This window comes from Electrona antarctica (genome assembly GCF_951216825.1).
Source record: "Electrona antarctica genome assembly, chromosome: 3".
Lineage (NCBI taxonomy): Eukaryota > Metazoa > Chordata > Actinopteri > Myctophiformes > Myctophidae > Electrona > Electrona antarctica.
In genome coordinates this window covers 53,336,876-53,364,479 of record NC_136808.1, presented here as the reverse complement: position 1 = coordinate 53,364,479, position 27,604 = coordinate 53,336,876, and the positions used below count along the sequence as shown (strand labels likewise).

Here is a 27,604-nt window from a genome sequence, read left to right as displayed (position 1 = left end):
GTCATCTCGTCTTTATATGCAGTATATTACAAGTCAATGTTACTCTTATTTAAAATGTATTAATGATGTTAATGACTTTCCAGACAAAACCTACTGTAATAATACATTCATAATTCAATACAATGAGATGCGAGCAAGCAGGTAGGGCAAGCTTGAGCAATATGAGACAATCCAGCGGATTCAAGTGAAACTTTCATGGGTGCTGCTCGTCTCATTCACACCCCCTCGTCTCATTCACACCCCCCCTCCCCCATGCCAGAGTTGAATTTTCTTTAACTTTTTTAGGGCTGAATTTCCTTTGAGGCTGGATAATACAAGGGATAGTTGCGATTGGCAAAGCAAAGCAAAGTTCTTTGTTTACCCAGGGTGAATGGACTAAGCTCGAGATGCTTGTTTACAGCCAGACCCTGCTCATAGAACATTTCATGGTAGGGGTTCAATGCCTTGCTCAAGGGCACTTGAGCTGGCTGGCTGTACCTGTATGCAGGGCAAGTGAGGGAAAATTGATAATGATATCTATATTGTTGAGTTTTGCGATATTGATCTTACATGCTCATATCTAGATAACCATGTATATGATAACTATATAGGCCAGCTAACAGGAATACCAGTGGGTTGGAGGGTTGGATTTTATTAATTTTTTGTATTGTTATTATTCTTTATATTTTGAAATTGGAAAAACAGAAAACGTAACAGAAAAAACGTACGAGAAATTAATACGGGAGCACTGTATACACTGAGCAGGATTGGAAAAACATTTCAGGTTCTATTACAAGAAGATTATTCACATCAGAAATTGTTAAGTTGTTAATGGGACATTTCACCCTTTTTGCAAAAATATATATGTTAATGACGTTTAGAACACTTTCCTGGGGGTCTTTGTGTGTGTAATATGTGGTTTTCGATATTTTAGATTGTAGCAGTGAGCCCAGTGTTTCTGATGTCATGGACACTGGGCTCACTTACTTCCTGGACTACATGTTGTCTCAGTAAGACAGCCCTCCCCCTATCCACAAGGAGGAGCAGTGCACCAAAGCATTATTGGAATTGTAATCCAGGAAGTAAGTGAGACCAGTGTCGATGACATCAGAGACACTGGGCTCACTGCTCAAATCTAAAATATCTAAAACCACATATCACACACATAAAGACCCCCAGGAAAGTGTTCTAAATCTTCTAAACGTCATTAACATATATTTTTATGCAAAAAGGGTGAAATGTCCCTTTAAGTTAATTTTCATGAAAGCCACAATGGATGACTGTTTGAGACAGAGTTGTTGGGGGTAGCAAACAATGTCAAACCAAAATGTCTGCACAATGAGCACATATTATTTTATGGACAACAATAATCTTTGGCTATTATAATAGTAGGAAAAAAGGAAAATAAAAAACAGCCTAGGTGACGTTTTTTGTTAGAAGGAACCAGGGTGACAACCCTGTTTTGCACAATGATCAACTTGCAAGATTGGAAGATTGGAAGGCAACATCAGTCATGTGGCAAGCCAGTTTTTCATGATATGGAAATGCATAATATTTATGCCCTTGGCTTCATTACACTGAGACACAATAGGCGTCTGATATTTACAGATATTTTAATGTTTACATTATGTTGACATAATTAATTAGTCAGTGTATTATATTAGATTTTCTACAAAGTATTTTTTGAACTTTTTGGAAGACGTTTTGAAACTTATCATCATGACTACATTTGTTATTATTTTTTTATCATTATTTAAATGACTAGTTGAAACTGAGATGTTTTTGTCAACTAATAAGTGAAGAAATGAGCTTCTGCCTGCCAATGAAAGGGAGCCTCCGGGCCCAACCTATGCCATCGTCCACAGAGACTCTCTCTCCAAGCCACTGATGAGTCTCTAGCCCTTTTACATACCACAGAACAGACTGCGCAATGACATGCATGAATACAGAGGCCTCAAAGGAACAGCACTGGAGGCAATCTCTCCCTGAGCACAGTGAGCAGCAGCAGGGATACAACATGCATTATTTCCAAGGGGATGACGATGATGACTTCCAGTCAGATTATAATACCCCCCAACTACCGTACTTACACACGCGATAGAATACTATTACTGATATATGTATAAAATAACAACAAAACAATACGTGTCTGATACAACATCCAACACCAGATGAACCTCTGAGCCAGGACTGTTTAGCTGCTGTAATGTTGCCCGCTGCACTCCATTCCTCGCAGGCAATCAACTACCAGTCGCAATAAGAGCAAGCTATGTTGTTCCATGTATTCTTCGAGCAGAATATTAGGTATAAAACGAATCATGACAGCCATGGGTGACGCCAATTTCTCACAAACGCTGAACCATCATCGTTTGCTGGGATATACACACACACACAGCCCCCAAATGACATCACTGAGGAGTACAGCTTTTGAGGTCATATGATACAACATGACATTTCGCGTTAGTACAAATTACAGTCTGGCATATATTAATATGTCTGGCAAGAAGAATCACTGGACGTATAGGTATTGCAAACAGCAGATGAAGGATCAGTCATAAGATAGCTATAGCGAGCTAGCCTAGTAGCACATAATACTAGTGAGAGAGAAAGACAACAAAGGCAAAACATACCTTAAGCCAACGATAGTCTTTTTCACAAATCTGCCACCCCGGCCTTTTCTGTAACGTCTATGACTAAAGCCAGTGGGAAAGGCAATCACAAATGTTAAAATATCCACAACCGGCTGCTCATAAACTAGTGAACTAAGCGAGGCCTAAATACAAATCGCGATCCAACGCCGTTGGTTGGTACTATAGCTGGGGTTGTGAAACTGACAACACAGCCCAGAGCAGCAGAGGAACCACATCGAAGGAAAAGGGCCCTGGTTTGGCGACGAGCTAAGCTAACGTTAGCTTACACTCCACTGACCAAAAAGAACCGATGATTGCTCAAGTGATTTCTGACGATTAACGTGTTGTGATGCATTCCGGCCGCAGTGTACGATCCGCCCAGTGTGTTCTCCACAAGACAAGACACAAACGCCTCACCGTTAGCCCTCGACGAAGTTCCCATTCCTGGTTCTCTCCGAGGCATCCACTGTTGTTTACCCAGCAGGTCGTCGGTCTACTCGGCTGGCTGCTACTGACTGCTGCTACAACACAACACATCCCTTCACGGCCACACAGGGGCGCCAGACTCCTCCTCCTCCTATACCTATATGGCGTTATAAATAATCTATGTTTATAGTCATCATCATAATGTGCCGTTTTCACTACTTCACGACACTTCACGACACAAAATAATTCCAATTCCACAAAATAAGTCCATTCTTACATTAGAAGACATACTATACATTTACAACAGTAGTAGTACATAACATACACACGCGAGCGCGCGCGCACACACGCACACACAGACACACGCACAGGCGCGCACACACACAGAGGCACACACACGGAGGCACAGGCGCACACACACACAATTCAATTCACACACGCGTGACACACGCACAGAGGCACGGGCACACGCACGCTCACACACACAGAGGCACAGGCGCACACACGCACACACACACGCCCAGGTGTATTAAACAAACACTTTGCAGATAGAAAGAGGATAATTCAAGCTTTCCGTACAGCTGCAATGTTGGTGAGTTTGACGTTATTTAATACAATTAGATACATGTAGGACTTTTCTGTTTGGATGAATGGGCTGTCTATGGGAAGTTGCACCTAGAGTTAGCGCCATTGCTGGCAAGATGTGCAGCCGTGTGCATATCGTCAATAGACTGAAGCATAATTTGTTATTTAACTTAAAAAATATATATTATATACACAGGTATATATATATAATATATATATATAATATATATATAATATTATATATAATATATATATATATATATATATACACCATTTTCAAGTATTCACCCACATCAGTTTCATTCGTCTTATTTATAGGCCTACTTAACAATGTAATGTTCAAATACAAATAAATAAAAGTGCATTGTATGCTTTTTTTTCTATAAACAATTATGCAATTGTTGATATGGGGCACTTAGCAGGAGGCAGATTCAAGTCAAGTCAAGTCAATTTTATTTATATAGCACATTTAAAAACAACAGCAGTTGACCCAAAGTGCTTTCCAGAATAGGTAGACCGTAGTCTATCACAGTGCAATAACAAAACATGTAATACAAGCAAACAAAATAATCAAGAAAACAAAAACAATGAACAACAATAAACGCTAAAATTCACACTGTATTAAAAGCCAGACTGAAAAGGTGTGTTTTCAGGTTAGATTTGAGCAGGGTCTGGCTGTAAACAAGCATCTCGAGCTTAGTCCATTCACCCTGGGTAAACAAAGAACTTTGCTTTGCTTTGCTATTTAAAAATCTCCAGGGTGGGGCTAACCTTGATGTGGATTGGGAGATTATTCCAAAGTGTGGGACCGGCTACAGAGAAAGCCCGATCACCTTTGGTTTTCAGGTTTGAAGGGGGGACTGCAATGAGTGGAGGATCTGAGTGTCCTGGTGGTAGGGGGAGCTGTTATTAGATCAGAAATGTAGGAAGGGGCAAGGCCGTTTAGGGATTTAAATACAAAGAGGAGTGATTTGAATTGAATGCGGAATAGAGAGTATGCGCATGCTTAAAGTGAATGGCACATCGAGTGGCAAAGCAACATGCAAAGTGAGTTTAACATTGTTTAATGTTGTTTAATGCAATCAGATAGGACTGTTCTGTTTGGATGTATGGGCTGTCAAGGCCAGAAAGTAGTTTTTTGCCACTCAGTAGGCTTTCCTGCATAACTTCCTGGTTTGATGATGATGTCACGCGCATACCCTCTATTAGGTAGCCAGTGTGATTTCATTACCTGGCTTTGTTTGTGCGCAAAAAATGAGCATGGTTGCTACGGTCACCCAGTTCACCCGGGTGTGATTTCATTACGTCAGAGCTGATTTCATTATGTCAGAGCTGATCAAGCTATATAATACCTTACACCACTCAGTTCACACGGGTGTGATTTTTGAGTGGTGTAAACCACTCCTACAACTGGCTTTTTTGTGCGCAAAAAATGAGCATGGTTGCTACGGTCACCCAGTTCACCCGGGTGTGATTTAATTACCTGGCTTTGTTTGTGCGCAAAAAATGAGCATGGTTGCTACGGTCACCCAGTTCACCCGGGTGTGATTTCATTACGTCAGAGCTGATTTAATTATGTCAGAGCTGATCAGGCTATATAATACCTTACACCACTCAGTTCACACGGGTGTGATTTTTTATTTAACTGTAGGAAATGTAGTGCCATCCAGCTGATGGCACTACATTGGCACAATGTACAATGGCACTACAGCTGATGGCTGATTCAGTCACAGCAGTGACTAAAGTGACATGTAGCCTACATTTTGATACAAGCTACAAGCTCACAGCGACACATTGTGAGGTTGTACATCTGTTAGTTAAAAATACATTGAGAATAAATCGAAATATTTTGAATATTTTTTAAACATTTTAATAAAAAAGGCACAAAATATGTTCAGATGGATGTCCGTGGACAATTACATATTAATCTGGGGTTCCTTGATGTGAAGAAATGTGGAAGCAAGCCCAAATAAGCAACTACTGTACACTTTAGAATCAAGCCTAAAAAAAAACATCAACCAGCAACTACCAATAATTTATTTGCAAGTGACTTTACAGAAAAAAAATCACACCTGTGTGAAGTGTGGCGAGCCGCCCCACGTCCGAAACGGTTGAGAAATGACAGAGTTACCGTGTGGCGGTCCCTCTACTGTACCCTCTACTGTACTGTACTGCCACTGTACTGTACTGGCACACGCAAAATCACCTTATATACAGTTAATGTGCGTGTGTGTTTGTGTGTGTGTTATGTTCCTCAGACACACCCAGCCATCAAGAGTAACTGGTCAATCTGAAAGACATTTTTCATTCGTACCAATTGTCAGATATCAATTCACTTCATGTCCACAACTACGATTATTCTGTCATAGTTTTACCTGTTAGAACACTTCTTATTATACGCTTACAGGATAAGTACAATGGACAGTATGCACACTGTAACATTAAGATTTGTTATGTCCATTGTAGCAATAGTTAAAGTAAAATGAGTGTGGACTATAAAATTAATACTCATATCTACTTACTGTCTGTAATTAAAGGAGATGAAACAAATGTGTTGTGATGAGCTTTCTGTAATGAACACACATGAAGGAGATGCAGCTGTCAACCCTTTATTTGAAAAAGTTTTTACAGGTATATACAGTAAATATTTACAATGCATTCAATGAAGACAAAAAACTACAGAGAATCTAAACAAATGATCAAACTAATTAACATTTTAATTGCTGAATGTGGACAACCACTGATTCTTACAATGTTATCAGTATCAGCAGGTCATTATACAAGTTGAAAAATAATGATATAGTTCCAGGTAATCATGTATTATACATGATGGCTGGACAAAACTGCCGATAATTGTGTCAATAATTGTCGACACACTTATCTGCAACTAAACTATATTGCCTTCTTTGGGGGGAAAAAGCACTCATGATTTAACAGCTTTTTCCTCTGTGTGTCTTCATGTGTGTTTTTAGATTACCAGTATGAGTAAAGCTTTTTTTGCAAATTTTACACTCAAAGGGTTTTTCCCCTGTATGAGTCATCATGTGTACTTTTAACTCCCCAGTTTGACGGCAGCCCTTGCCACAAACTGTACAAGTAAAGGGCCTTTCCCCTGTGTGAGACCTCATGTGCACTTTTAAATCCGAATTATGACTGCAGCCCTTGCCACAAACTGTACACGTAAAGGGCCATTCCCCTGTATGAGTCATCATGTGTACTTTTAATGCACCCTTTAAACGACAGCCCTTGCCACAAACTGTACACGTAAAGGGCTTTTCCCCTGTATGTGTCATCATGTGTTTTTTTAGATCACCCCTATGAACAAAGCCTTTGCCACAAACAGTACAAGTTACTTATTGTAAGTCGCTTTGGATAAAAGCGTCTGCTAAATGACTGTAATGTAATGTAATGTAATGTATGGGCCTTTCCCCTGTATGTGTCATCATGTGTCGTTTTAGATCACTATTTTGACTAAAGCCAGTGCCGCACACTGTGCAGGCAAATAGCTTTTCCCCTGAATGAATAATAGTGTGTTTCTTCAGATGTTCCTTGCGATTAAACATTTTACCACAATCTGCACAGCTAAAACCTTTCTTACCTGTGTGACTCCTCGTGGAGTGACTTTGTTTTGGTGATTTTAGGTCATGGAGCAGCTTGTTGCTTAAAGACAAACTATTTCCTCCCATGTGTTGTGTATTGTGCGATTTCAGTGTGTTTATACCCGACTGGTCATCCGTGGTCTCATCCCACTCATCACTGTCTTCAGTGATGTCAGATTCAGAACAGTGTGAAGAGAGTTGATCGTCACTAGTTGGTTGTGATGTTCCACAGTCCTCTACATCAGCTTGTGTTTCCATGTGTTGAGATGAGGTGCTGGCTACAGGTTCTGTTAGCATGTTTTCATCATCTTCATGTTTCACTGATAGTAATGTCTCTGTTGATCCACCATCCTCCTCTGATCTTTGAAGTAGCTCATCATGTTCCTCTTTAATCTGTGGATACTCTGGTTCCTCTTTGATAAAACTGGAGGTTATCTTCTCCTGTTCTTCTTTAATCTGTGGAGGCTCTGGATCCTCTTTGATGGAGGTTTTCTCCTGCTGCTGCTCAGTGAATACCTCCTCTTTACACACAAGGAGGTGTATGGAGTCTAGACAGAAGATACAGAGGAGAAACACATCATTACATGTTTGAACATGACACTCTTGTTGTAATGAGTTAGCTTATTTTAAACAGTCTATTACCTTACTACTTGATTATGTTAATTTTAGTCACCCTAACATGAATGGAACCACAACTATTGACTATTATCAATGCAAAGTTTCCACCAGTTCCTCTTCCATTCCAAATAGTCACCATTGCCATGTAAGAAATAATGGTGAAAGCACAACCTCTCTCTATCTCTCTCTGTAAATGTTTTACCAACCTGCTCTGTGTAGTTTGACGATTGGTTGTAAAACCATATCCAGTAGTCTGCGTTGGCGGTCAGTTTCTTGCTTGATGTGGAAAGCTTCATCCTCGTACTCTGTTAGAATTCTTCCAACGACCCCAAGTATCTCTTCAGCAGCAGCAGATAGTCTCTGGTTGACCAATGACTTCAATGTTTGTAGTAAAGCCATAACTCAAAACCTGCCCAAACAAACTGATCTATTTTAAAGAGCGAAAATCTAAAGTAGCCTACTAAAGTAGAACCAAAACTAAATGCTTCAGCTAGTGTAGAAGGAGAAGTTCAGCTCTTAACAACTAGCAGAGATTAAAGTGACTCCAAGGAGAACAAACTCTTGTTAAATACTACCAGAGGGCCCTGATGGTCCAATCAAAGTGAGGGGGCGGGACGCAAAACTGGCCAATCACTGCTCCCAACAACAAGGCAATTCAATGAGTTTTATATCAAACATTAAGCAAATGAAACTGGTAACTTTCCTATTCTACCCCGTATTTAAACCTTGTTGCCTTAATTGAAAACATATTCAGGACACAAAAATAACAAAAACAATAAACGGAAATGAATGAAATAATTTAAATACATTTAATTAAATGTCAGTGTAGAATAATAATGACACAATCTCAATGAAAGGCAGCAGCAAACATGCATGTTTTTAGCTGTGATTTAAAATAAATAACTGAGTTGTCTCCTCCATTCTAAGCCACCCCAGGCATGCACAGTGAATCACTCTAACCAATTTATTTTGGGAGGACTGAAGTTTCTCCAACCCATTTTGGGCGGGAACCCCTTTTGGTGTTAGCATTATGTTATGCTTTAGCTATTGAAAAATAGCAGATCTACAAGCTCATGGCGCGCTATGAGCTTGTAGATCTGCTATTTTTTCACACTGGGGAGCTTGTAGGTCTGCTATTTTTGAAACATCGAAGAACGACTGACATAGAAACATAGCTTTTTCAGAAAACTGTCAGGATGTAGAAGATATTTTTAGAATCTGATCTCAGGTCAAAATGGGTTAAGGCCCATAGAAATGCCACTATACCAAGATTTACAGGCATAGGCATAGTGACATTGGAAAAGGGCCCCAGCCAGGATTTGTATGGTGTTTCTATCTAAATAAATTGCTGGATATTTTAGCTAGAAATGTTGCTCTTTGACTTACTTTCTGTGCCATACTTTCTCCTGATGGCTTGTTATCCAAAATACACCCCAGGTAAGTAATGGATTCCTTGGCTGTAACTTAGAAGTCACCTAAAACTGCTGTGAACCCAGGAGACTATTTCAGTTTTTGTATTTAACCCAAACATAATGGAGTCCGTTTTGCTGAGATGGAGAGACAGTTTGTTGTCTGATAGCCAGACACTAGCCTTAAGAAGCGCTAAATAGCTTTTCCACCTCTGTTTTCTCTTTATGAGAGACAACTAAGGCCCTTCACACAATACTGTAGGAGCAATGTTGATTTCGTCGACTAAAACTAAGACTACATATACTGGCAATTTCATCAACAAATACAAACTAGACTAAACTGGGAATTAGTTGCATGCTGAAAATAGCAAACTCACAACGTGTCGTGCTGCGACGTGCTGTGAGCTTGTAGATCGGCTATTTTCAGCAAGTGTAAAAACAATCATTACGACGGCATCAAGGCCCGCCAAAATACATTTTGTTTGACTAAATCATCTGTAGATTTAGTCGACTAAAATCATATATTAGTCAACTAAATCTAGACCAACACTATATCCTTTTTAATGTGAATTTATTTATTTTTCTCTCTCAAAGGAACTGATCAACTTTAGGCTGGAAGGCAAGTAATTCCACTGAACTGCTGCTGAGTTTGGGAAAGATATTTATTTTCTCACATCGCTGTAAAAAAAAGGCAGGGTATAAAATCAATAGGGCTACCTCTGATGTAGTGCATGTGATGAGTATCACTAACAACTCATCACAGTCATGGATATAGCTGATATAGTTGTTTTACTTATAATCCTGCGAATTAGGCACGTTTTGAATTGGGATAGTCTCCTCCATTCTAAGCCACCCCAGGCATGCACAGTGAATCACTCTAACCAATTTATTTTGGGAGGACTGAAGTTTCTCCAACCCATTTTGGGCGGGAACCCCTTTTGGTGTTAGCATTATGTTATGTTTTAGCTATTGAAAAATAGCAGATCTACAAGCTCATAGCGCGCCACCGAGTGGCGCGCTACGAGCTTGTAGATCTGCTATTTTTGAAACATCGAAGAACGACTGACATAGAAACATAGCTTTTTCAGAAAACTGTCAGGATGTAGAAGATATTTTTAGAATCTGATCTCAGGTCAAAATGGGTTAAGGCCCATTAGAAATGCCAGTATACCAAGATTTACAGGCAGTACCCACCCAGCCACCCACCAACACACCCACCCACACACATAGCTCCGTAAGGGAGTGGTTGCACCACTCAAAAAACAAGTCAAAGGTTGCTTATAATAAGCAGACATGGCAACGCCATGAATGGAACACTGTCCCCCCCTCCCAGTGAGCTGTGGTGTTCCACAAGGAAGCATACTAGGGCCTTTACTGTTCCTAATATATGTAAACGACATGACATCAGCTTGTGACTGCAACTTGTTCCTGTTCGCAGATGACCCGGCACTGCTAGTCTCGGACAGGAACAATAGGGAGGCATACTATGGTCCGACGGAGCATTGGTTCGACATGCGTCCGCACCTCGGACTAGCGCCTGCTCCCGTGCTTGCGGTTAGCTCTTAACTCGGTAGAATCTGCACCTGGCTCGCTGATAACAAACTATCTTTACACCTGGGAAAAACTGAATCCATTCTCTTTGGATCTAATAGTAATCTCAGCAAGGCAAATGGCTTCTTGGTTAGAGTGGGTGACAATGTTATCACACGTAAAGATGAAATTACCTACCTAGGTTCCATCCTGGAGGCTAATCTTTCCGGTGATAAAATGGCCACCAACGTAATCAAAAAAGTCAACCAAAGAACAAGATTCCTTTACAGGGTCTCCTCACTGGTCAACAAAAACACCTTGAAGACCATAGCCCACTGAGCAATAGCCGGCTATTAGACGTGCGTCTAAAAATGGGATAAAAAAACGTCTAAAAATGAAAGTTTTTTAGACGTCTATTCTTAGATTAGACGTTGTTTAAACGTCTATATATAGACCGTCTATACTTGTAAACAAGTGTAATGCTTAATTGGGTCGTCCACTCACAGTTAACAGTCTTTGTATTGAGTTTGTGCTTGAAATGTATTGTAATTCTGCAAACTGCTAATAAATATTTCAATCAATCAATCAATCAATCAATCAAAAACGCGGCCTGAAGGAAGCAAAGCACACACACAAGGAGCCCCAGTTCCTTGGCAGGGAAAAACGTGGATATCCCATCCTTATATACAATTGAAAACATGTCCCCAAAAGCACGCACAGGAACAAAAGGCACCAGCTACTACGTCACTGACACGCTGCAACACGCTGCAACACACACTGCAACAACACACTAACACGACACAGTCTTACCCTCCGCGTCGATCCACGGCTATCTCCTCATGTCGCGCCGCACGCCCACAGTCAACAACACCCGCGTAAAAACTGTCATTGCACTGCCACTACAGCCGCCTCCCGTCCACACTCACAAACAACATCAATATCAATAATAAACACAAACACGCCACAAGCACCGACACCCCCGCCTAATTTGTTGCCAGGTCTATGAAAACAAGCCCAGAAAAAATGCCATTCAACACGCTACTTACAACTCGCTTACAATTCGCGGACCTGGCAACACTGCATCCTGTTTTCCCATTGGCTACGGTTGCTACAACACGCATTTGCACTGCATCTTGGGAGCAACACAGCTTAATGTAGGGGTCACCGATTGCTGTGCTACATCCCCCTCATGTCCTCACCACCCCGTTCGGCTACACCACACACACTCACCTACACAATTCTCCACATGCAACACAGGGCCCTTATTGGCTAGCCCCCTCACATGGCGATCCCCACGCAACAAAACACAGCCAGCCACACACACACACACCCACCCACACACACACACACAACGCCCACGTTCGGAAATATCGCACTGAGCGCACTGTGCAAACCTGGCGTGGTACAAGCGGGACAAACCGACGCGCAAATATCGACACGAACAACAACAACAACACTACACGCACACGCGCGCGCTGCAACAACACACAGCTATGTCCAGTGTGTGTGTGTGTGTGCGTGCGTGCGTGCGCGGGGGGGAATTTGGATCGCCTCGCGATGCAGCGAAAATGCCACTACACTACACAGGGCTCGACAGTGCGACTAGGTACTCGCATTTGCGCCTTACAACATCACCGTGCGAGTTGTAACATTCACTTTGTACCACCGGTGCGACTACACAATCCGAACTTTAAAGCTACAACTTGCGCAGTTTACATCCACAAGAATGTGTCACTCTCTCGGTTCTGCACCGCTGCTGGAGAAGTATAGCACTGTCGCAGGCAGCGCCACTAATCCCCCCCCCCCCCCCCCCACACACCCCAGAGACGGAGGAGAGAGAAGAGAGCGAGAGAGACAGAGAGCACACACGTGAGTCCTGCAAATTATATTGACCCAATATTAATTTGTACAACCTAGCAAAGCATAAGATATCATGCTTTGGAGAATAGGCTGGTCTCTCTTTTTACAAGACATAAGCCATTGCATACAGCTTCTCAACCCTTTTAAATTTCAAGGACCCCCATAACTCTGAGAGTAAAACCAAATGGACCCATAAGAGTCCCATTTGATTCCATTTGTACAGTATCACAGTTAAACGTTATAACAGAGTCCATTTGGTTCCATTTGTACACTCTCAGAGTTACAGACCTGTAGGGTCCACTTGGTTCCATTTGTACACTCTCAGAGTTACAGACCTATAATGGGTCCATTTGGAACCCCCTCAAGGAACCATGAGGGTCCCTGGATCACACCTTTGACAGCCACTGCTTTAAATCTATACATAACTAATATAGAGCATATTTGATCCATTTATTGTTATGGATAAGAACAACAACACTACACGCGCGCGCGCGCACGCGCTGCAACACAAAACAGCTGCATACAACGCGTGTCACTGTGGACTTCTGTATCTGTGGACTTCTGTATCGCAACGCGGGGCAACGCAACTCTGGGATGAGCGGGCCGAAGGCCCGCGAAATTCTAGTGATGAAACATTTCTATCTTGATGGGAGTGGTCTCTTCCAGATGGGAGTGGTCTCTTCCAGATGGGAGTGGTCTCTTCCAGAACGCCTCCATCCACAGGGCATGAGGGGTGAGTGATGAGTATGAAAATGTGCATTCATTGATGTCTTTGACTCTTTATTGACAAAAAATATTCATGACCATATTTGTACTCATCTGTCAAAAGGATAGAAGAAGCTTATTTCCATTGTGGACCTTTGAGTGCATGTGTGTGTGTGTGTGTGTGTGTGTGTGTGTGTGTGTGTGTGTGTGTGTGTGTGTGTGTGTGTGTGTGTGTGTGTGTGTGTGTGTGTGTGTGTGTGTGTGTGTGTGTGTGTGTGTGTGTGTACTCAAACGGGGCATACAGAAAAATCTAATCTATAATAAAACATTCATAACATTTTAGTTTCAATATTATGCTACAACTAAAATAGCAAAGAACAACATGGATACTGTAAAAGAACCTTGTTACATGAATGCAACTTTGTGTCCAGTTGCTATTCAGGCAGCTCTTTATGGAGGACTTGAATAGAAGTTAAACATTGAAATTGACATAACCTAAAATCTACTATTGTTAATGTTGTATCCTTTGAAAGTGAGGATATATCCAGCACACGATGAATGTCCTTTTCCTTCCTCAGCGTTGTCAACACTGAGGAAGACCTGCTAGGTTGAAACAGGTCGGTTGTTTGTGTCCATGATGAGAGGTAAATAAAACTATGTGAAAAGGACATTCATTGTGTGCTGGCTATTTCCTCACTTTCATGACATTGTTGAGCCAGTTTACAAATGTAAACTAGAAAAAGTGCTCCTCGGAGCACAGGTCTCCACCAGGCCAGGTAGGTTACCGTGGCCTTCTGGTGGCGCTGTGAAAAGGGTGCCATTTCTTCTTACACCTTTGATGGCGATTCGACATTCATATAGCAAAAAAACTTATAGCAAAATATTTGTTTTACAAAAGTCAGCCTCCTGGTGGCGCTATAAAAGGAAGATGTGAAAAATGCAGGTCAAAGTTTTTTCCTTGGCCTCTAGGTGCATGCAAAGTTTCACACAGATCGGTACAGTTATACGGTAGTCAAAAATCTATAGCACCACCATGTGGCCGATAAGAAAATGTTCAAGTTCTATCCTCGGCCTAGTTGGAATATGAGTGCAAAATGTCACATAAATTGCATGCTGCGTTCATGATTTGAGGCATTTTGTTCAAAACGGATCAATCCTGGAAACTTTGAAAGGCAATCTCAGCCAATCAGTATTTTTATAATGGGAAATTGGACAGATCCGTATCGATCACATGACTATAGAGATAGTGTGTACGGATAAAATGTGTACGAGTAATATAAAGAAATGTAAAAAAATAAAATGAAAAAAAATAAAATAAAGGCGAAAGCCGCAAAAAAAAAAGCCCTCAGAGATGTCACTGTTCTACTCAAATATCAATAACAATTCCGGTAACTCCAAGCAACTTCTCTCCACCATAAATAACCTCCCTAAACCTCAATCACCCACCCTTGACCCGGACATACTCTCCAATTACAGGCCCATCTCCAACCTGCCCTTCCTCTCCAAGGTACTGGAAAAAGTGGTTGCCGCTCAACTCCAACACCTAAAACACAATAACCTCTTCGAGAAGTCAGGATTCCGCACAGCCCACAGCACAGAAACAGCACTGGTCAGAGTCACTAATGAACTCCTTATGGCAGCTGACAATGGTTCCCCCTCCCTCCTCATCCTCCTGGACCTGTTCGCAGCTTTTGACACAGTAGACCACACCATCCTCCTCAACCGTCTCCACTCCACCATAGGATCACCGACACTGCACTCGACTGTCAGCCAGGAAACGCAGTGAGACAAAGGGTTCACCTCATACCTCACTGACAGAACTGAGCGTGTCTCCCTGGGAGGTGTCTACTCACGGTCACATCCTGTCACCTGTGGCGTGCCGCGTGCCCCAAGGTTTTGTCCTCGGCCCCACCCTCTTCACCCTCTATATGCTCCCCCTTGGTCGTGTCATCAGCCGTCATGGCATATCTTACCATTGCTACGCTGATGACACCCAACTCTACCTCAGGACTATCCCACTCCCCTCTGCCCCCCTGTAGTCACCATCATCCACATTAACCACCTGCCTTGAGGAGATAAAGGCGTGGATGACCGATAACTTTCTCCAACTCAACAGCTCGAAGACAGAGGCCATTCTCATCGGCACCCCACACCAGGTCAAAACATCCCCAATAACCAGCATCACCTTCTCCAGCCAAGACCTCCCCCTCTCACCTGTAGTCACCAACTTGGGTGTAAAACCTGACCTTCGACCCCAATATCAAACACCTCTGCAAAACCTCATTCTTCCACCTCCGAAACATAGCCAGACACCGCCCCACACTCGCCCTGTCTGATGCAGAAAAACTCATCCACGCCTTTGTCTCCTCAAGGCTCGACTACTGCAACGCACTTCTCACCGGGATCCCTAGCAAGAGCATCCAGAGGCTCCAGTACATACAGAACAGTGCTGCTAGGATCCTGGTGAGAGTTCAAAAATATGAACACATCACACCCATACTCCAGGTCTATCTCCTCACCCATCAGTGGATCCACAGCAATGCCCCCCCCCCCCCCCCCCCCCCTACTTAAAGGAACTCATTGAACCCCCAGCCTCCACCCGCTCCCTCCGCTCTGGTACATCAAACGCACTCAAAACCACAAAAACAAAACTCTGCACCATGGGGGACCGGGCCTTCTGCTCAGCTGCTCCTAGGCTGTGGAATGCCCTCCCCAACCACCTGAGAACACCACAGTCCATAGATGCTTTTAAAAGGGGACTAAAGACCTTCCTTTTTTAGCAATATTTGCCTAGTTGGACTTCTAAGATGCCCTGTGTGCTTCTTTTAACCTTTTAGCTGCTTATAGTAGGGGAGCCTATATCACTTTCCGTGATTTTGGAATGTTAATTTTTGGAGACAGGTATATCTTGATTCTTGGGGTTACCAGAATGCCAAAAAAACATGTCTCCAATTTTTTATGTCAGGTTTAGCATGTTTAATTAGCATAATTAGCTAATAAATTGTCAAAAACGGAAATGGCAATAACTTTGCTTCTAGGTAACTTATAAAGGTGATCTAAGAGTCTGAGTCCATGTTTGTGATGTCCAGAAATGCATCTGTTACCATTGTGAAGTCATACAAGCTTTCCTAATTAGCATAATTCCCATAAATTATGCAAAAACGAGGTGAACATCAGCAAATTGCTGCATGTTTTACTTTTAGTCAACTTTGAAAGCTTCTCACAGACTCCATGTGTATGTTTACAACTCCAGGAATAATTATCATCCTATGAATAAATCATGCAACCTTTTGTCTATGTAATAATTATGTAATAATCACACCAAAACCAGAAATAGCTATATTTCGTTGCTTTAAGTTAATTAATAAATGTGATCTTACAGACAGTAAGTCTGTTTGCATGTCTAGAAAATATTCTCTTTCCATAACTAGGATATGCAACCTTTCCATTATTAGCTTGGCCCTACACATGCACATCTCAGAGCAGTTCAAATTTTGAGATCGACAAGAACAATGTGATATGCACTGTGATTTCTTGCAGACACATTTTATCAGTTGGGTAATGGTGGCTGGGCCGTGGGTATCCCGTGTTGTGACTGGCACCAGTTGATCTCCCTCAGCCTCCCATCCATTTTTAGTTTCTGGTGGCATCTGTGGGTTAGGTACGTGGTCCTGATCCCATACCATTGCCTGATAATATGCATGGGTAATGGCTTGATTTAATGCTGCTTGTGTAGGTGGCAGCTTCTCGGCTTCTAATTGTTTCTTTGTGAATAACCTCCACCTGAGCTCATCAACATCCACAGGATTTGTACCGGGCTCGTACAGCTGGCAAACAAATGCTTCAATCTTTTTTTGACAGTTGTACCCTTCCAGCTAAGATTGTAACTGTCATAGATGGAATGGCATTGGTACAGGCAATGGGAAAGCCACCATGGATCAAGACATGTTCCCAGTAAGCTGACCACTCCATAGCCACACTGGACAGGAAGACCAAAGAACATAGTGAGATCCATGTAGTATTTGACCGACGCCAGGGTGGAAAGCCCCGGGCCCCTACCACTTATCATGTGGAAGACAACACGCCGATAGGGAAGTGTCAGAAAAACAGTTCTTGTCAGGTATCAGCACCAAAGATGAGCTGACTGTCTTATCTTGCTAAGAAAGCCCTCCATCACTTCCAGGTGAAACCCAATGTTTTTATAATCACGTCAAGGCAGGCTGTCCACTCAAACTCTATCGATGTAAAACATCTCCACAGCGTACAGAGAGGCTGACACAAGGATAATCCTGCACAGCCTGGATGCTGTCCGAAGAGGGGCAACACAGCTCTACATTGAGTCCCCTGACACTGATGTCTTTGTTCTTACAATACGACGGTACCATCAGCTGTGCAAGGACATCTATTTCATCACCGGTGTGGGGAACAAAAAACGTATCATCGCTGGAGCCAGTAGTGCAGGCACTGGGTAAAACGAGGACTTCAGCCTTACCAGGGTTCCATGCCGTCTCTGGAGCTGATCAGACAGCTCCAGGGAATTTAACCTGTTGGCCAGGTCTAAACAGGTGTCCTGTGGAGGTGGTATCTGCAGTTGCTACTGTATATACTATGAGCTACAAAAAGGCTCAGTTCTGACGCAGCACGTACCTAACCCACAGATGCCACCAGCAACTGAATATGGATGGGAGGCTGAGGGAGCTCAACTGGTGCCAGTCACAACACGGGATACCCACGGCCCAGCCACCATTACCCAACTGATCAAATGTGTCTGCAAGAAATCACAGTGCATATCACATTGTTCTTGTCGATCTAAAATTTGAACTGCTCTGAGATGTGCATGTGTGGGGCAGATGATTAGAGGTGTGTGGTAAGCAAGGCACATCTGTTGGGGATTGACGATGACGACGAAGATGGAGACCCTTCAATTTTCAAAACTTTCTGTAAATATTAGAATAAACAATCTGATAATTCTGTGACCATTTCCCATATTGTTCTTTCTTGCGACTGCAGGTCGCCTTTAGGAAATTATGGACGGGCCTGCCCCAAAGTTATTAGTTCTCAACAGGCCCGAAAATTAAATTAGATCTCTATATGGTGACCTGTTCTGACATTCCATATGTTGATCTGACCTCATCAAACCCTGTACACTCAAGACACGCTCCATATATGGCCAGTTCAGAATACATTCCATATGTTGATCTGACCCCCCATGCCAAAGCACCAGCACTCGCCCAGCAGTCTGTCATGACCCAGGCAGATATGTTGATCTGACCCCCCATTCCAAAGCACCAGCACTCGCCCAGCCCTTTAGTGCGAGGTCGCTTCTAATATTTTCTAGACATGCAAACAGACTTACACTGTCTGTAAGATCATGCGTATTAATTAACTTAAAGCAAAGAAATACAGCTATTTCTGGTTTTGGTGTGATTATTACATAATTATTACATAGACAAAAGGTTGCATGATTTATTCATAGGATGATAATTATTCCTGGAGTTGTAAACATACACTTGAAGTCTGTGAGAAGCTTTCAAAGTTGACTAAAAGTAAAACATGCAGCAATTTGCTGATGTTCACCTCGTTTTTGCATAATGTATGGCAATTATGCTAATTAGGAAAGGTTGTATGACTTCACAATGGTAACAGATGAATATCTGGACATCACAAACATGGACTCAGACTCTTAGATCACCTTTATAAGTTACCTAGAAGCAAAGTTATTGCCATTTCCGTTTTTGTCAATTTATTAGCTAATTATGCTAATTAAACATGCTAAACCTGACATAAAAAATTGGAGACATGTTTTTTTGGCATTCTGGTAACCCCAAGAATCAAGATATACCTGTCTCCAAAAATTAACATTCCAAAATCACGGGCATCAAAATTTGATTGATAGGCTCCCCTACTATTAGGTGCAGGGCCGGATTAACACCTCTGAGGGCCTATGATGATTATGGATCCAAAAACAGAATGCCCCAACACCTAGTTCACCTACACTACAGCATTAAAAAGATAGGTGTAAGGTTTAAGGCCAACACTTGGAATACTTTCACTTGGGCTAATTCAGGACTATTGCAGTATGTCATAATAAATAGAGGTATAGTGGCCATCTTGGTGGGAAACGTGCTGTTGGATCCCCACATCCACTGAACTAAAATAAAAGGAAAACACTGACACACAAACAACAGAGACAGTGCACGCAAACAACGGCTGTGAGGCTCGAGGTTGTGACAAACAAACATACACGTTACTAAAATGATAATCATACAAATATGAGGGGGGGGGGGGGGGACACAACGGAGACGGTGCTTCTTTCACCTGACAAATATCACTATGTGATCATTTCTTGTTTTTATCATCATCACATGCTTTATTAAAAGACATATCTGCGATTTTTCATATTGCACAAGGATGTCTTCAACCATCCAGGAGAAAAAAATATCTTTGATGTTGAAGATCATTGACAGAAGACCCAGCAGTTTACATGACCAGAGCAGAATGTTATTCTATCAAATCAATACAAGGGAATGTGTTAAGTAATTCTAAAGCAGTGCAAAAGATGTACAGGAAAAAAATAATAATCTGGAGCAGAAGCAAAGGGGAAATTGTTTGTAGTGCCACCAGGAACATTTTATATGATGTCAACAAACAAGCTGTTCTGTTGTTTCCGCTAAAACAAGTTTGTGTTTGATCAATTCAAAATAAACACTGTCACTATAGTCTGTTGGCTCTTATTGTGCATTTGTATCTAAAACACCCCCACAAATATTAAAATCAGAGAGAAAATACCACACAGGTCCTGCAGACTAAAAATTAATTTAAATGTTTTACCAGCAACAAATGTGTTCCTACATGTCAACAGATATACATACATAGGTTAAAAAAAAAATACCTGGATTATATTTTTTATGTAAACAAATTATTCTTCAGTAACTAGGCTTGTTCCTAGTTTGGCAATATGTCCTTCATAAACATGGTTTACTGGCTGTTAGAAGTCTGTGTCAGAGAGAGTACCTATATACCAATAAAGTGCTAATAAACCACTGACGGTATGCTCAGAATATATATTTACTTTGGGCCAAATATGTACTAATCTGACATAACAAAACAAGAAGGGGAGGGGGGATAAAATCTTCCTTTTCCAGCTAAAAGTCTCCTAATAAAAAAAGCTGTCTTCCTTTTGATACACTGTAAAATCACGAGTGTTAAAGGGGCATTCCACTCATTTTCAACATTTTACTATGTCATTAATATACCTTAGAGCTGTTGTGTGGAAATAATAAAAATGTTCCCCCATTCTGTGTTTGGTACACATTTTCAAATTGAAAGTGTTAGCACACAGTACAAAATCACAGTGTAATGAACTATTAAAAATGTCCATTCCCTGTAATTAGTCTTTGACTTGTGATGAAATAAATATACAATACTATATTGTACGCTCATTTTAGCAGCACAGAACGCGACACACTTAGCAATCTGGCATGTAAATTGATTGAATTTCAAACAACGAGACAGTGACTTTCTTGAACACCACCATTGATTTGTAATCAAACTTTCACCTAAAAATGGACATCAAAATACAATCACAGCCTGGTCCCACAAATGGCGTATAAGACTTCATTTCAAAGCTTCAAACGGTTGAGCTCCAAACCTCATCAGCATGGTGAAAATTACATTAAAGGAGACTGTAAGAAAGCTATAAATACAATAAATAGTTTTGTTCAGTCCTCCGGAGGGCCTACAAAAGAGAGAGAGCGAGCGCGCGAGAGAGAGAAAAAACCAGTCCCCGGAGTGAAACAGTCTCGTCTTCAAAGCAGAACCTTATTTTCAAACCTGATGCTCTTTTCTAGAGTAAATGTACATTCAGCCGTAGTGGAGAGCATGTGCGCTGTTGTGTAGAGACACTCTCACAATGGCACTCTCCTGCTCTCTGACTTTGGCTCCTTTCGACTTAGAAGTGTAACCCAGAAAGAACATTCCATAATCTGAAACATTCCACAATCCGTGAAGTTCTGTGATGTGTTGTTGTTGTTGTTGTTGTTGTTGTTTTTGGTTTAGGTTTCCCCTCATAACCAGGGAGGTACTTCATTAAAAAATAAACTAATACACATAAATAGTTAAAACAGCTTATCTACAAGCTCACAGCGCGTCGCCATCTCCTGCGACGTGCTGTGAGCTTGTAAGGTCAGCCATTTTCACTATTCCTGAAAACATTTTAAAGTACAAGTTCTGGGTTCTGAGAACCTTGTGTGAAACCCAGCCGTATGGAAACACGTTCAGAACCTGTGAGATATGTTAGACGGCACTGTTCGCGTAGTTCTTGTAGTCGAAAAGAGCCATTTTCCTCTGGTTGACTCTTTAACACCAGCCCTGGCTTTGGGAGAGTCTGCAGAGACACACATTGTCCTCCTTGGTGCTCTGTCCTTTTTCCCCTGGCAGGTCCTACAACTTGCTGACGTAGTTGTTGGGGAAGAGACCCTGCTTTCCCCGCAGTCTTCCTGTCCACCATCCAGACGCGTCTGATCGACACAGAAAGAGAGTGGTTGTTTATAGGCTTTACAGTTTTCACAATATTGACGTGCCTTGTCATTCATTTTCATTTAGAGGCGAGCGGGCAGGCAGGTAGGGAGGGAGGGAGGCGTGGGCGATCTGACAGGCTGGTGGTAGGGAGGGAGGGAGGGAGGGAGGCGCGGGCGATCTGACAGGCTGGTGCGGCAGGCGAGCTAACTTCTGTGAAACTGCCGCGTTTGTTTTCCTTTTTATATATATATATATTTATTTTTATCCCACGATTTTGTAACCCATTTTTCACCCCTGTGTCAATTACCTAATGCAGAGGTTTTCAACTGGTGGTCCGTGGACCACTGGTGGTCCGTGAAGGTATTGCATGTGGTCCCTGACCATGCATTTAGTATGTTTTTTATCGACCACTAGTTGGGAAACGAACTAGTTCACTAAATGACCTGGTGATGTATGATGACATCAATGTTGTCAGTTACTGGGAAGTCAGATGTCAAGAACTTCCACAGAAAGGGAGTTTGAATTTCAAGGGAAAGTGTACCGGATTGACTGGTTGAGTCTATTAGGAAATGTGCCCATATAATCATGCAATCGCATGTGTCTGCTATCTATGAGTTTAATATGGAAGGTTAAGATAACAGAGTAAGGGCAACCATGGGAAAGGAATAGCTCCGGACGACTAGCATATGTCAGCTGATTTAATTCACCTCAAATTAAACAATTACACAAATTAAACTGTCAATATTTTCTGGCTTTTTCCCCCACACCACACCCATATCCCCCCACCCAACAAAACAGTGGTCCCCAGGTTGACTCTTAGTCAGGGTGGTGGTCCCCAAGTTGATTCTTAGTCAGGGTGGTGGTCCCTGGTTCATAACCAGTTGAAAACCCCTGACCTAATGTGATCCTGGGCTCTACACACCCTCCGCCAACCTGGGGAGAGCAACGGACTTGAACTCATGCTTCCTTCGTGCATGAGTGTCCAAGTTGCTCCTTTACACCTGACAGGGGGAGTTTCCCTGGTTGGACGTAGCGCGTGGAAGGAACACGTTATTCCAACCAGTTCCTTTCACCTCCATCAGGCGCCCCGGCTGGCCAGGGGGAGGCAGTTTAGAGACCAGAATTACTGTTTTTTGTGAGGGTACCTACCCTAGGGGACACGAGGAGAACATGCAAACTCCACACAGCGTTTGTTTTCCTCATGAACTTACTGAAAATAAATCATTTAATTTGTTTTTAATTCATGATTATTATTGTCTTTTTGCTTTTTTTGGGGATGTTTTTGGAAAATATTTTGAAATAATGATTAAAAACTAAATGTAGGAAACAAAGAATACATGACCCATAAAAATGTGTACCGCAACCCACAAATGGGTCCCGACCCACTGTTTGGGAACCACTGTATTACGCTATTAATAGAGTGTAGTAGAACCACTGACGTAAAAAAGAAACAACAAATGACAGTTGTCGACTTGTCGTTGTTGTGACAATAAGCTCACCTTCTTTGATGATGTCAATGACGTCAGCGGCGTTGAAGCTCAGCTCATCGGTGTCCTGGGCGTCGTAGGCGTACAGGGCTTTGCACTGGGGCACTTGGGGCTTGGGTTTGGGCGCAGGCTTCGGCCTCCCTCCTCCCGGGGTGGGACGGCTGGCCGACGGCCTGTGGGCTCTGGGAGGGAGAGAGAGAGAGGCAGACCACAGGACTGTTGGCAACGGCAGGGACAAAAAATGTCCTGGTGCTCATTTCAGTTCACTACCGTGTTGTCCACTTACAGCAAGCAACAGCTGCATCCATGTGAGTTTGTGTAAACTGTGTGGTTTCATGGAGTAGAAAATGTGCATAAAACTGAATGTCTCAACGGATTAAGATGTGTGCTCGAGTTATACTCATCGTCATCGCACAATGAGTACATCAGGTCGTAAGGGAGACACATAGGAGAAAACTAATGCTTTATGTTTTAATGTTCAGATTTGGTAAACTCAAGCCACTGCTGTGCAGTTCTAATGAAATGTGCCCAACAACGCGTTGCAACAAACTTATTTAAAATGATTACTTTTCTACCCACTACCCAGAGGACTTCAGTTTTACACACAGTGTGAAAGTTCACTAATGATTGCACACTTATTAACACACCAAACCAGTTCAGGATAGCTCAAGCAAGATTTGCCACAAGTGATATCACACCACTTTGGATCCCAGTAGTTTGTAATAAATAAGCAGTGGAATAGTTAGGCCTCACTCACACCTTTCGATCTAGCATACAACATTGATGCATGCGAGATGTAAGCAAGATGTAAGTGTCATGGCCGCCCCAATGCATTTCCAATGGAAGTCACATGGTTTGATACAACATTTTGGACTACAAGCTGTTGTATGGCTTTCGGCTGTGTTTCGACTGCCCCCCTCCCCCTCATACAACACAAATGTTGTGACAAACCATGTGACTCCCATTGGAAATGCATTGCGAGCTTGCATCAGCTATACATCTCATACAACAAGCATACATCAATCTGTTGCGACCGTGTGAGTCGCCCCTTAGTGACTTCATTCATAAGTTCTTATTTCTTGAATAAAGACCATTTGAATACTTTGAGTATAAAGAATCTAAGGATGCAGTCTCTTCTGACCAGAGACAGAGCACTGGTTCTGACCAGAGACAGAGCACTGGTTCTGACCATGGTTCTGACCATGGTTCTGAACTGATTCTGAACATGGCTGTCCAGGGACAACCAGTGGTGGAAAGCAACTAAGTACATTTGCTTAAGTACTGTACTTCGAGGTATTTGTACTTTACTCGAGTATTTTCAATTTCCAATACTTTTACTTCTACTCCACTACATCTCAGAGGCAAATATTGTACTTTTACTCCACTACAATTATTTGAATACTTTAGCTACCAGTTACTTAATTTGTAGATTTTTGATTATTGTTACAAAACACACATTAACCACCTATATACATTTTGGCCATTTGAAGATAGCCGATCTACAAACTCACGACGCATTGTGAGCTTGTAGATCTGCTATTTTCAAAAAGATGTGTAAACATTTTAAATTGAAATGGGACATTCTGCATAATGAGTACTTTCTACTTTTGATACTTTAACCCATTTAGGCCTGACCTCAAAATTAAAAAAAAAAAATCTTCTAAAATTCTGAAATAAATATTTTCACGATTTTTCAAAAATAGCAGACCTACAAGCTCGTAGCGCGCCACTCGGTGGCGCGCTATGAGCTTGTAGATCTGCTATTTTTCAATAGCTAAATTATAACATAATGTTTAAAACACCAAAAGGCGTTCCCGCCCAAAATGGGTTAAGTACATTTTGAAGCCAATACCTTTGTACTTTTACTCAAGTACATTTTGAATTCCGGACTTTTACTTGTAACAGAGTATTTCTATATTGCAGTATTGATAATTTTACTTAAGTAAAACAATAGAGTACTTTTTCCACCACTGAAAGGACCTGACGTTCAGTACCAGTACCAGTACCAGTACCAATACCAGTACCAGTACCAGTACCAGTACCAGTGCAGCCAGAATAACAGCTAACGCCAGGAGGCTCATTTGAGGCAACATTTTGCTTATTTATGTTCAACAATCTCTAAAAGAACAGAGAATAGCAGATCTACAAGCTCACAATGCAACGCGTAGTGAGCTTGTAGAACGCCTATTTTCCGCTAATTCGTTGTACAATTAAAGGACAACTTTAGTTTTTTTCAACCAAGGTTCATGTTTTAGGTTGTTATTAGAGAAAGTAAAAGATGAGTGTTAATTTTTCTTCATTTGCTGCTTTCTTTCGTTTTAGGGATTTTAGCGGTTTTTGACAGGGGGGCGGGGGCATTCGAGCATGGGGCTAAATATGTATTTCTTTACAAAATATTATGGCGATTTCTTTTTTTATTATTTACTATAGTCCTAATATACCCCAGGAAATTACATCTGGCCACAAAAGATCACAGGATCTACTGAATGTGAAGGTAGCCTACTGGGGGGAAGCCACACTGTGTCTTAGGCTCAATATGTCAGTTTGACACATTCAGTAGATCTCGTGATCTTTTGTGGCCAAATATAATTTCTTGGGGTTTAGTAGGACTAGAGTAAATAATAAAAAAAAAATCGCTATAAAATGTTGTAAAAAATACATATTTAGCCCCATGCTCAAATGCCCCCGCCCCCCTGTCAAAAAATGCTAAAATCCCTAAAACGAAAGAAAGCAACAAATGAAGAAAAATGAACACTCATCTTTTACTTTCTCTAATAACATCCTAAAACATGAACCTTGGTTGAAAAAAACTAAAGTTGTCCTTTAACTATATCGTCTCTGTCGGGTGGAAACCTCATTATGTCCCAAAACGGTAACTTTTCAGGATGCAAATTCAAAAACAGCAAAAGGTAGCAGATCGACTAGGTCAAAACACACTGTTTCGCGCCGTGCTTTGAGCTTGCAGATCTGCTACTTTTGAAGCTTTTGTGTGACACTGTAGTATGATACAGTAGGGCGTTAATTTACAAAGAAGCAAACAAAACATTAAGTTAGAATATGGAGATAAGGCCTCACTCACACCTTTCGATCTAGCATACAACATTGATGCATGCTTGTTGTATGAATGTTGTGAGTGTCATGGCCGCCCCAATGCATTTCCAATGGAAGTCACATGGTTTGATACAATACATTTTGGACTACAAGCTGTTGTATGGCTTTCGGCTGTGTTTCGACTGTCCCCCTCCCCCTCATACAACACAAATGTTGTGTCAAACCATGTGACTCCCATTGGAAATTCATTGGGGCAAGATTTATCACACCCTTAGTATACAACAAGCATACATCAGTCTGTTGCGAAGGTGTGAGTGAGGCCTAAGAGGTTTCTGCCCGACAACGACGATATTCTGCTTAAAAGGATCCTTGGCTAATAAGACAAATATTCCTTAATACATTATAATTACCTAACTAACTAACTTTTCCTTTCGGCTTTTCCCTTCAGGGGTCGCCACAGCGAATCATCTGCCTGCATCTCACCCTGTCCTCTGCATCCTCTTCTCTCACACCAACTAACTTCATGTCCTCTTTCACTACATCCATAACTAAAATAAATAAATAAAAACTATTATATAAATATTGTATATATTTTATAAATACATAATCTTTCACTCCATAGGGACTGCTTCAGTCGCAGGTTGATGATGTCATATGCCCATGTGTGGTCTAGCCCTATGGAATGTATGGAATGCATATGCTAATAAAAACCAATTAGATAATATAGGCAATATTTTTAATACTTTTGTTTTGCATGTGTATTCAATACATTCCATAGGGTTGGACCACACATGGACAAATTACATCACCAACTTGCGACGGGAGTTGTTCCTATTGAGTGAAAGATGACCCGTTTCTAAAATAAATAAAAATATTTAAGGTGTTTTCAAATTTAGATTTTAATTACAGAGGGCAATTATAATGTATTAAGGCATATTTATCTTACCAGCCTAGGATCCCTTTAAGTGGTTCATTTATACTACATTGCACACGAAGGTGTCACTGGCCAAAAACAGTTTTATTGTAGAACTGTTCTTGCTGTTAGAAATCTACAAGCCACTAGAAGAAGAAGCAACGACACATCATGCTAATATGAGCGCGTTTCCTGCACCTGACCCACCACCAAAAACACTGAATATGCAAACTCACATTCCTCCATTTGAAGCTGATCGACTGCCTCCATTGCTATAAAGGAACAAATTATC

At 41.7% G+C, this 27,604-nt stretch overlaps 3 protein-coding genes across 7 annotated transcripts in view; all 3 read right to left on the bottom strand.

Moving 5' to 3' along the window:
* rnf111 (ring finger protein 111) overlaps positions 1–3,157 on the bottom strand; it is a 64,210-nt gene extending 61,053 nt beyond the window's left edge. For all 4 annotated transcript variants that reach the window (XM_079497793.1, XM_079497795.1, XM_079497794.1 and 1 more), the window contains exon 1: positions 3,027–3,157. The gene's annotated coding sequence lies outside the window, so the exon portion shown is untranslated. The remainder of the gene's footprint in view (positions 1–3,026) is intronic.
* Positions 3,158–6,216: 3,059 nt separating this feature from the next.
* Positions 6,217–8,345, bottom strand: LOC306920395 (uncharacterized protein). The gene is made up of 2 exons (XM_079497137.1): positions 8,044–8,345; positions 6,217–7,767 (listed from the first exon to the last, which is right to left on the bottom strand). Exons 1-2 carry the CDS (start codon positions 8,234–8,236, stop codon positions 6,974–6,976), a joined length of 987 nt encoding a protein of 328 aa, XP_079353263.1. The 5' UTR covers positions 8,237–8,345; the 3' UTR covers positions 6,217–6,973.
* Positions 8,346–19,690: 11,345 nt separating this feature from the next.
* The window catches only part of myo1ea (myosin IEa), a 105,421-nt gene continuing 97,507 nt past the window's right edge, over positions 19,691–27,604 (bottom strand). Inside the window, exons 27-29 of one of the 2 annotated variants that reach the window (XM_079497790.1) lie at positions 27,549–27,584; positions 23,361–23,530; positions 19,691–21,860 (exon numbers count right to left, since the gene is read on the bottom strand). In XM_079497790.1, the coding sequence (XP_079353916.1) occupies positions 21,784–21,860; positions 23,361–23,530; positions 27,549–27,584 (283 nt within the window). In that variant the 3' untranslated portion in view covers positions 19,691–21,783. The remainder of the gene's footprint in view (positions 21,861–23,360; positions 23,531–27,548; positions 27,585–27,604) is intronic. The other variant, XM_079497791.1, reaches the window with a different exon arrangement.

What these genes read in the sequence shown, in the direction of transcription:
- LOC306920395 (XM_079497137.1), bottom strand. Translation starts at nt 8,236, where the DNA reads ATGGCTTTACTACAAACATTGAAGTCATTGGTCAACCAGAGACTATCT. An exon ending in CGTCAAACTACACAGAGCAG is followed by an intron (nt 7,768 to 8,043) that starts GTTGGTAAAACA and finishes TCTTCTGTCTAG; the next exon opens with ACTCCATACACCTCCTTGTG.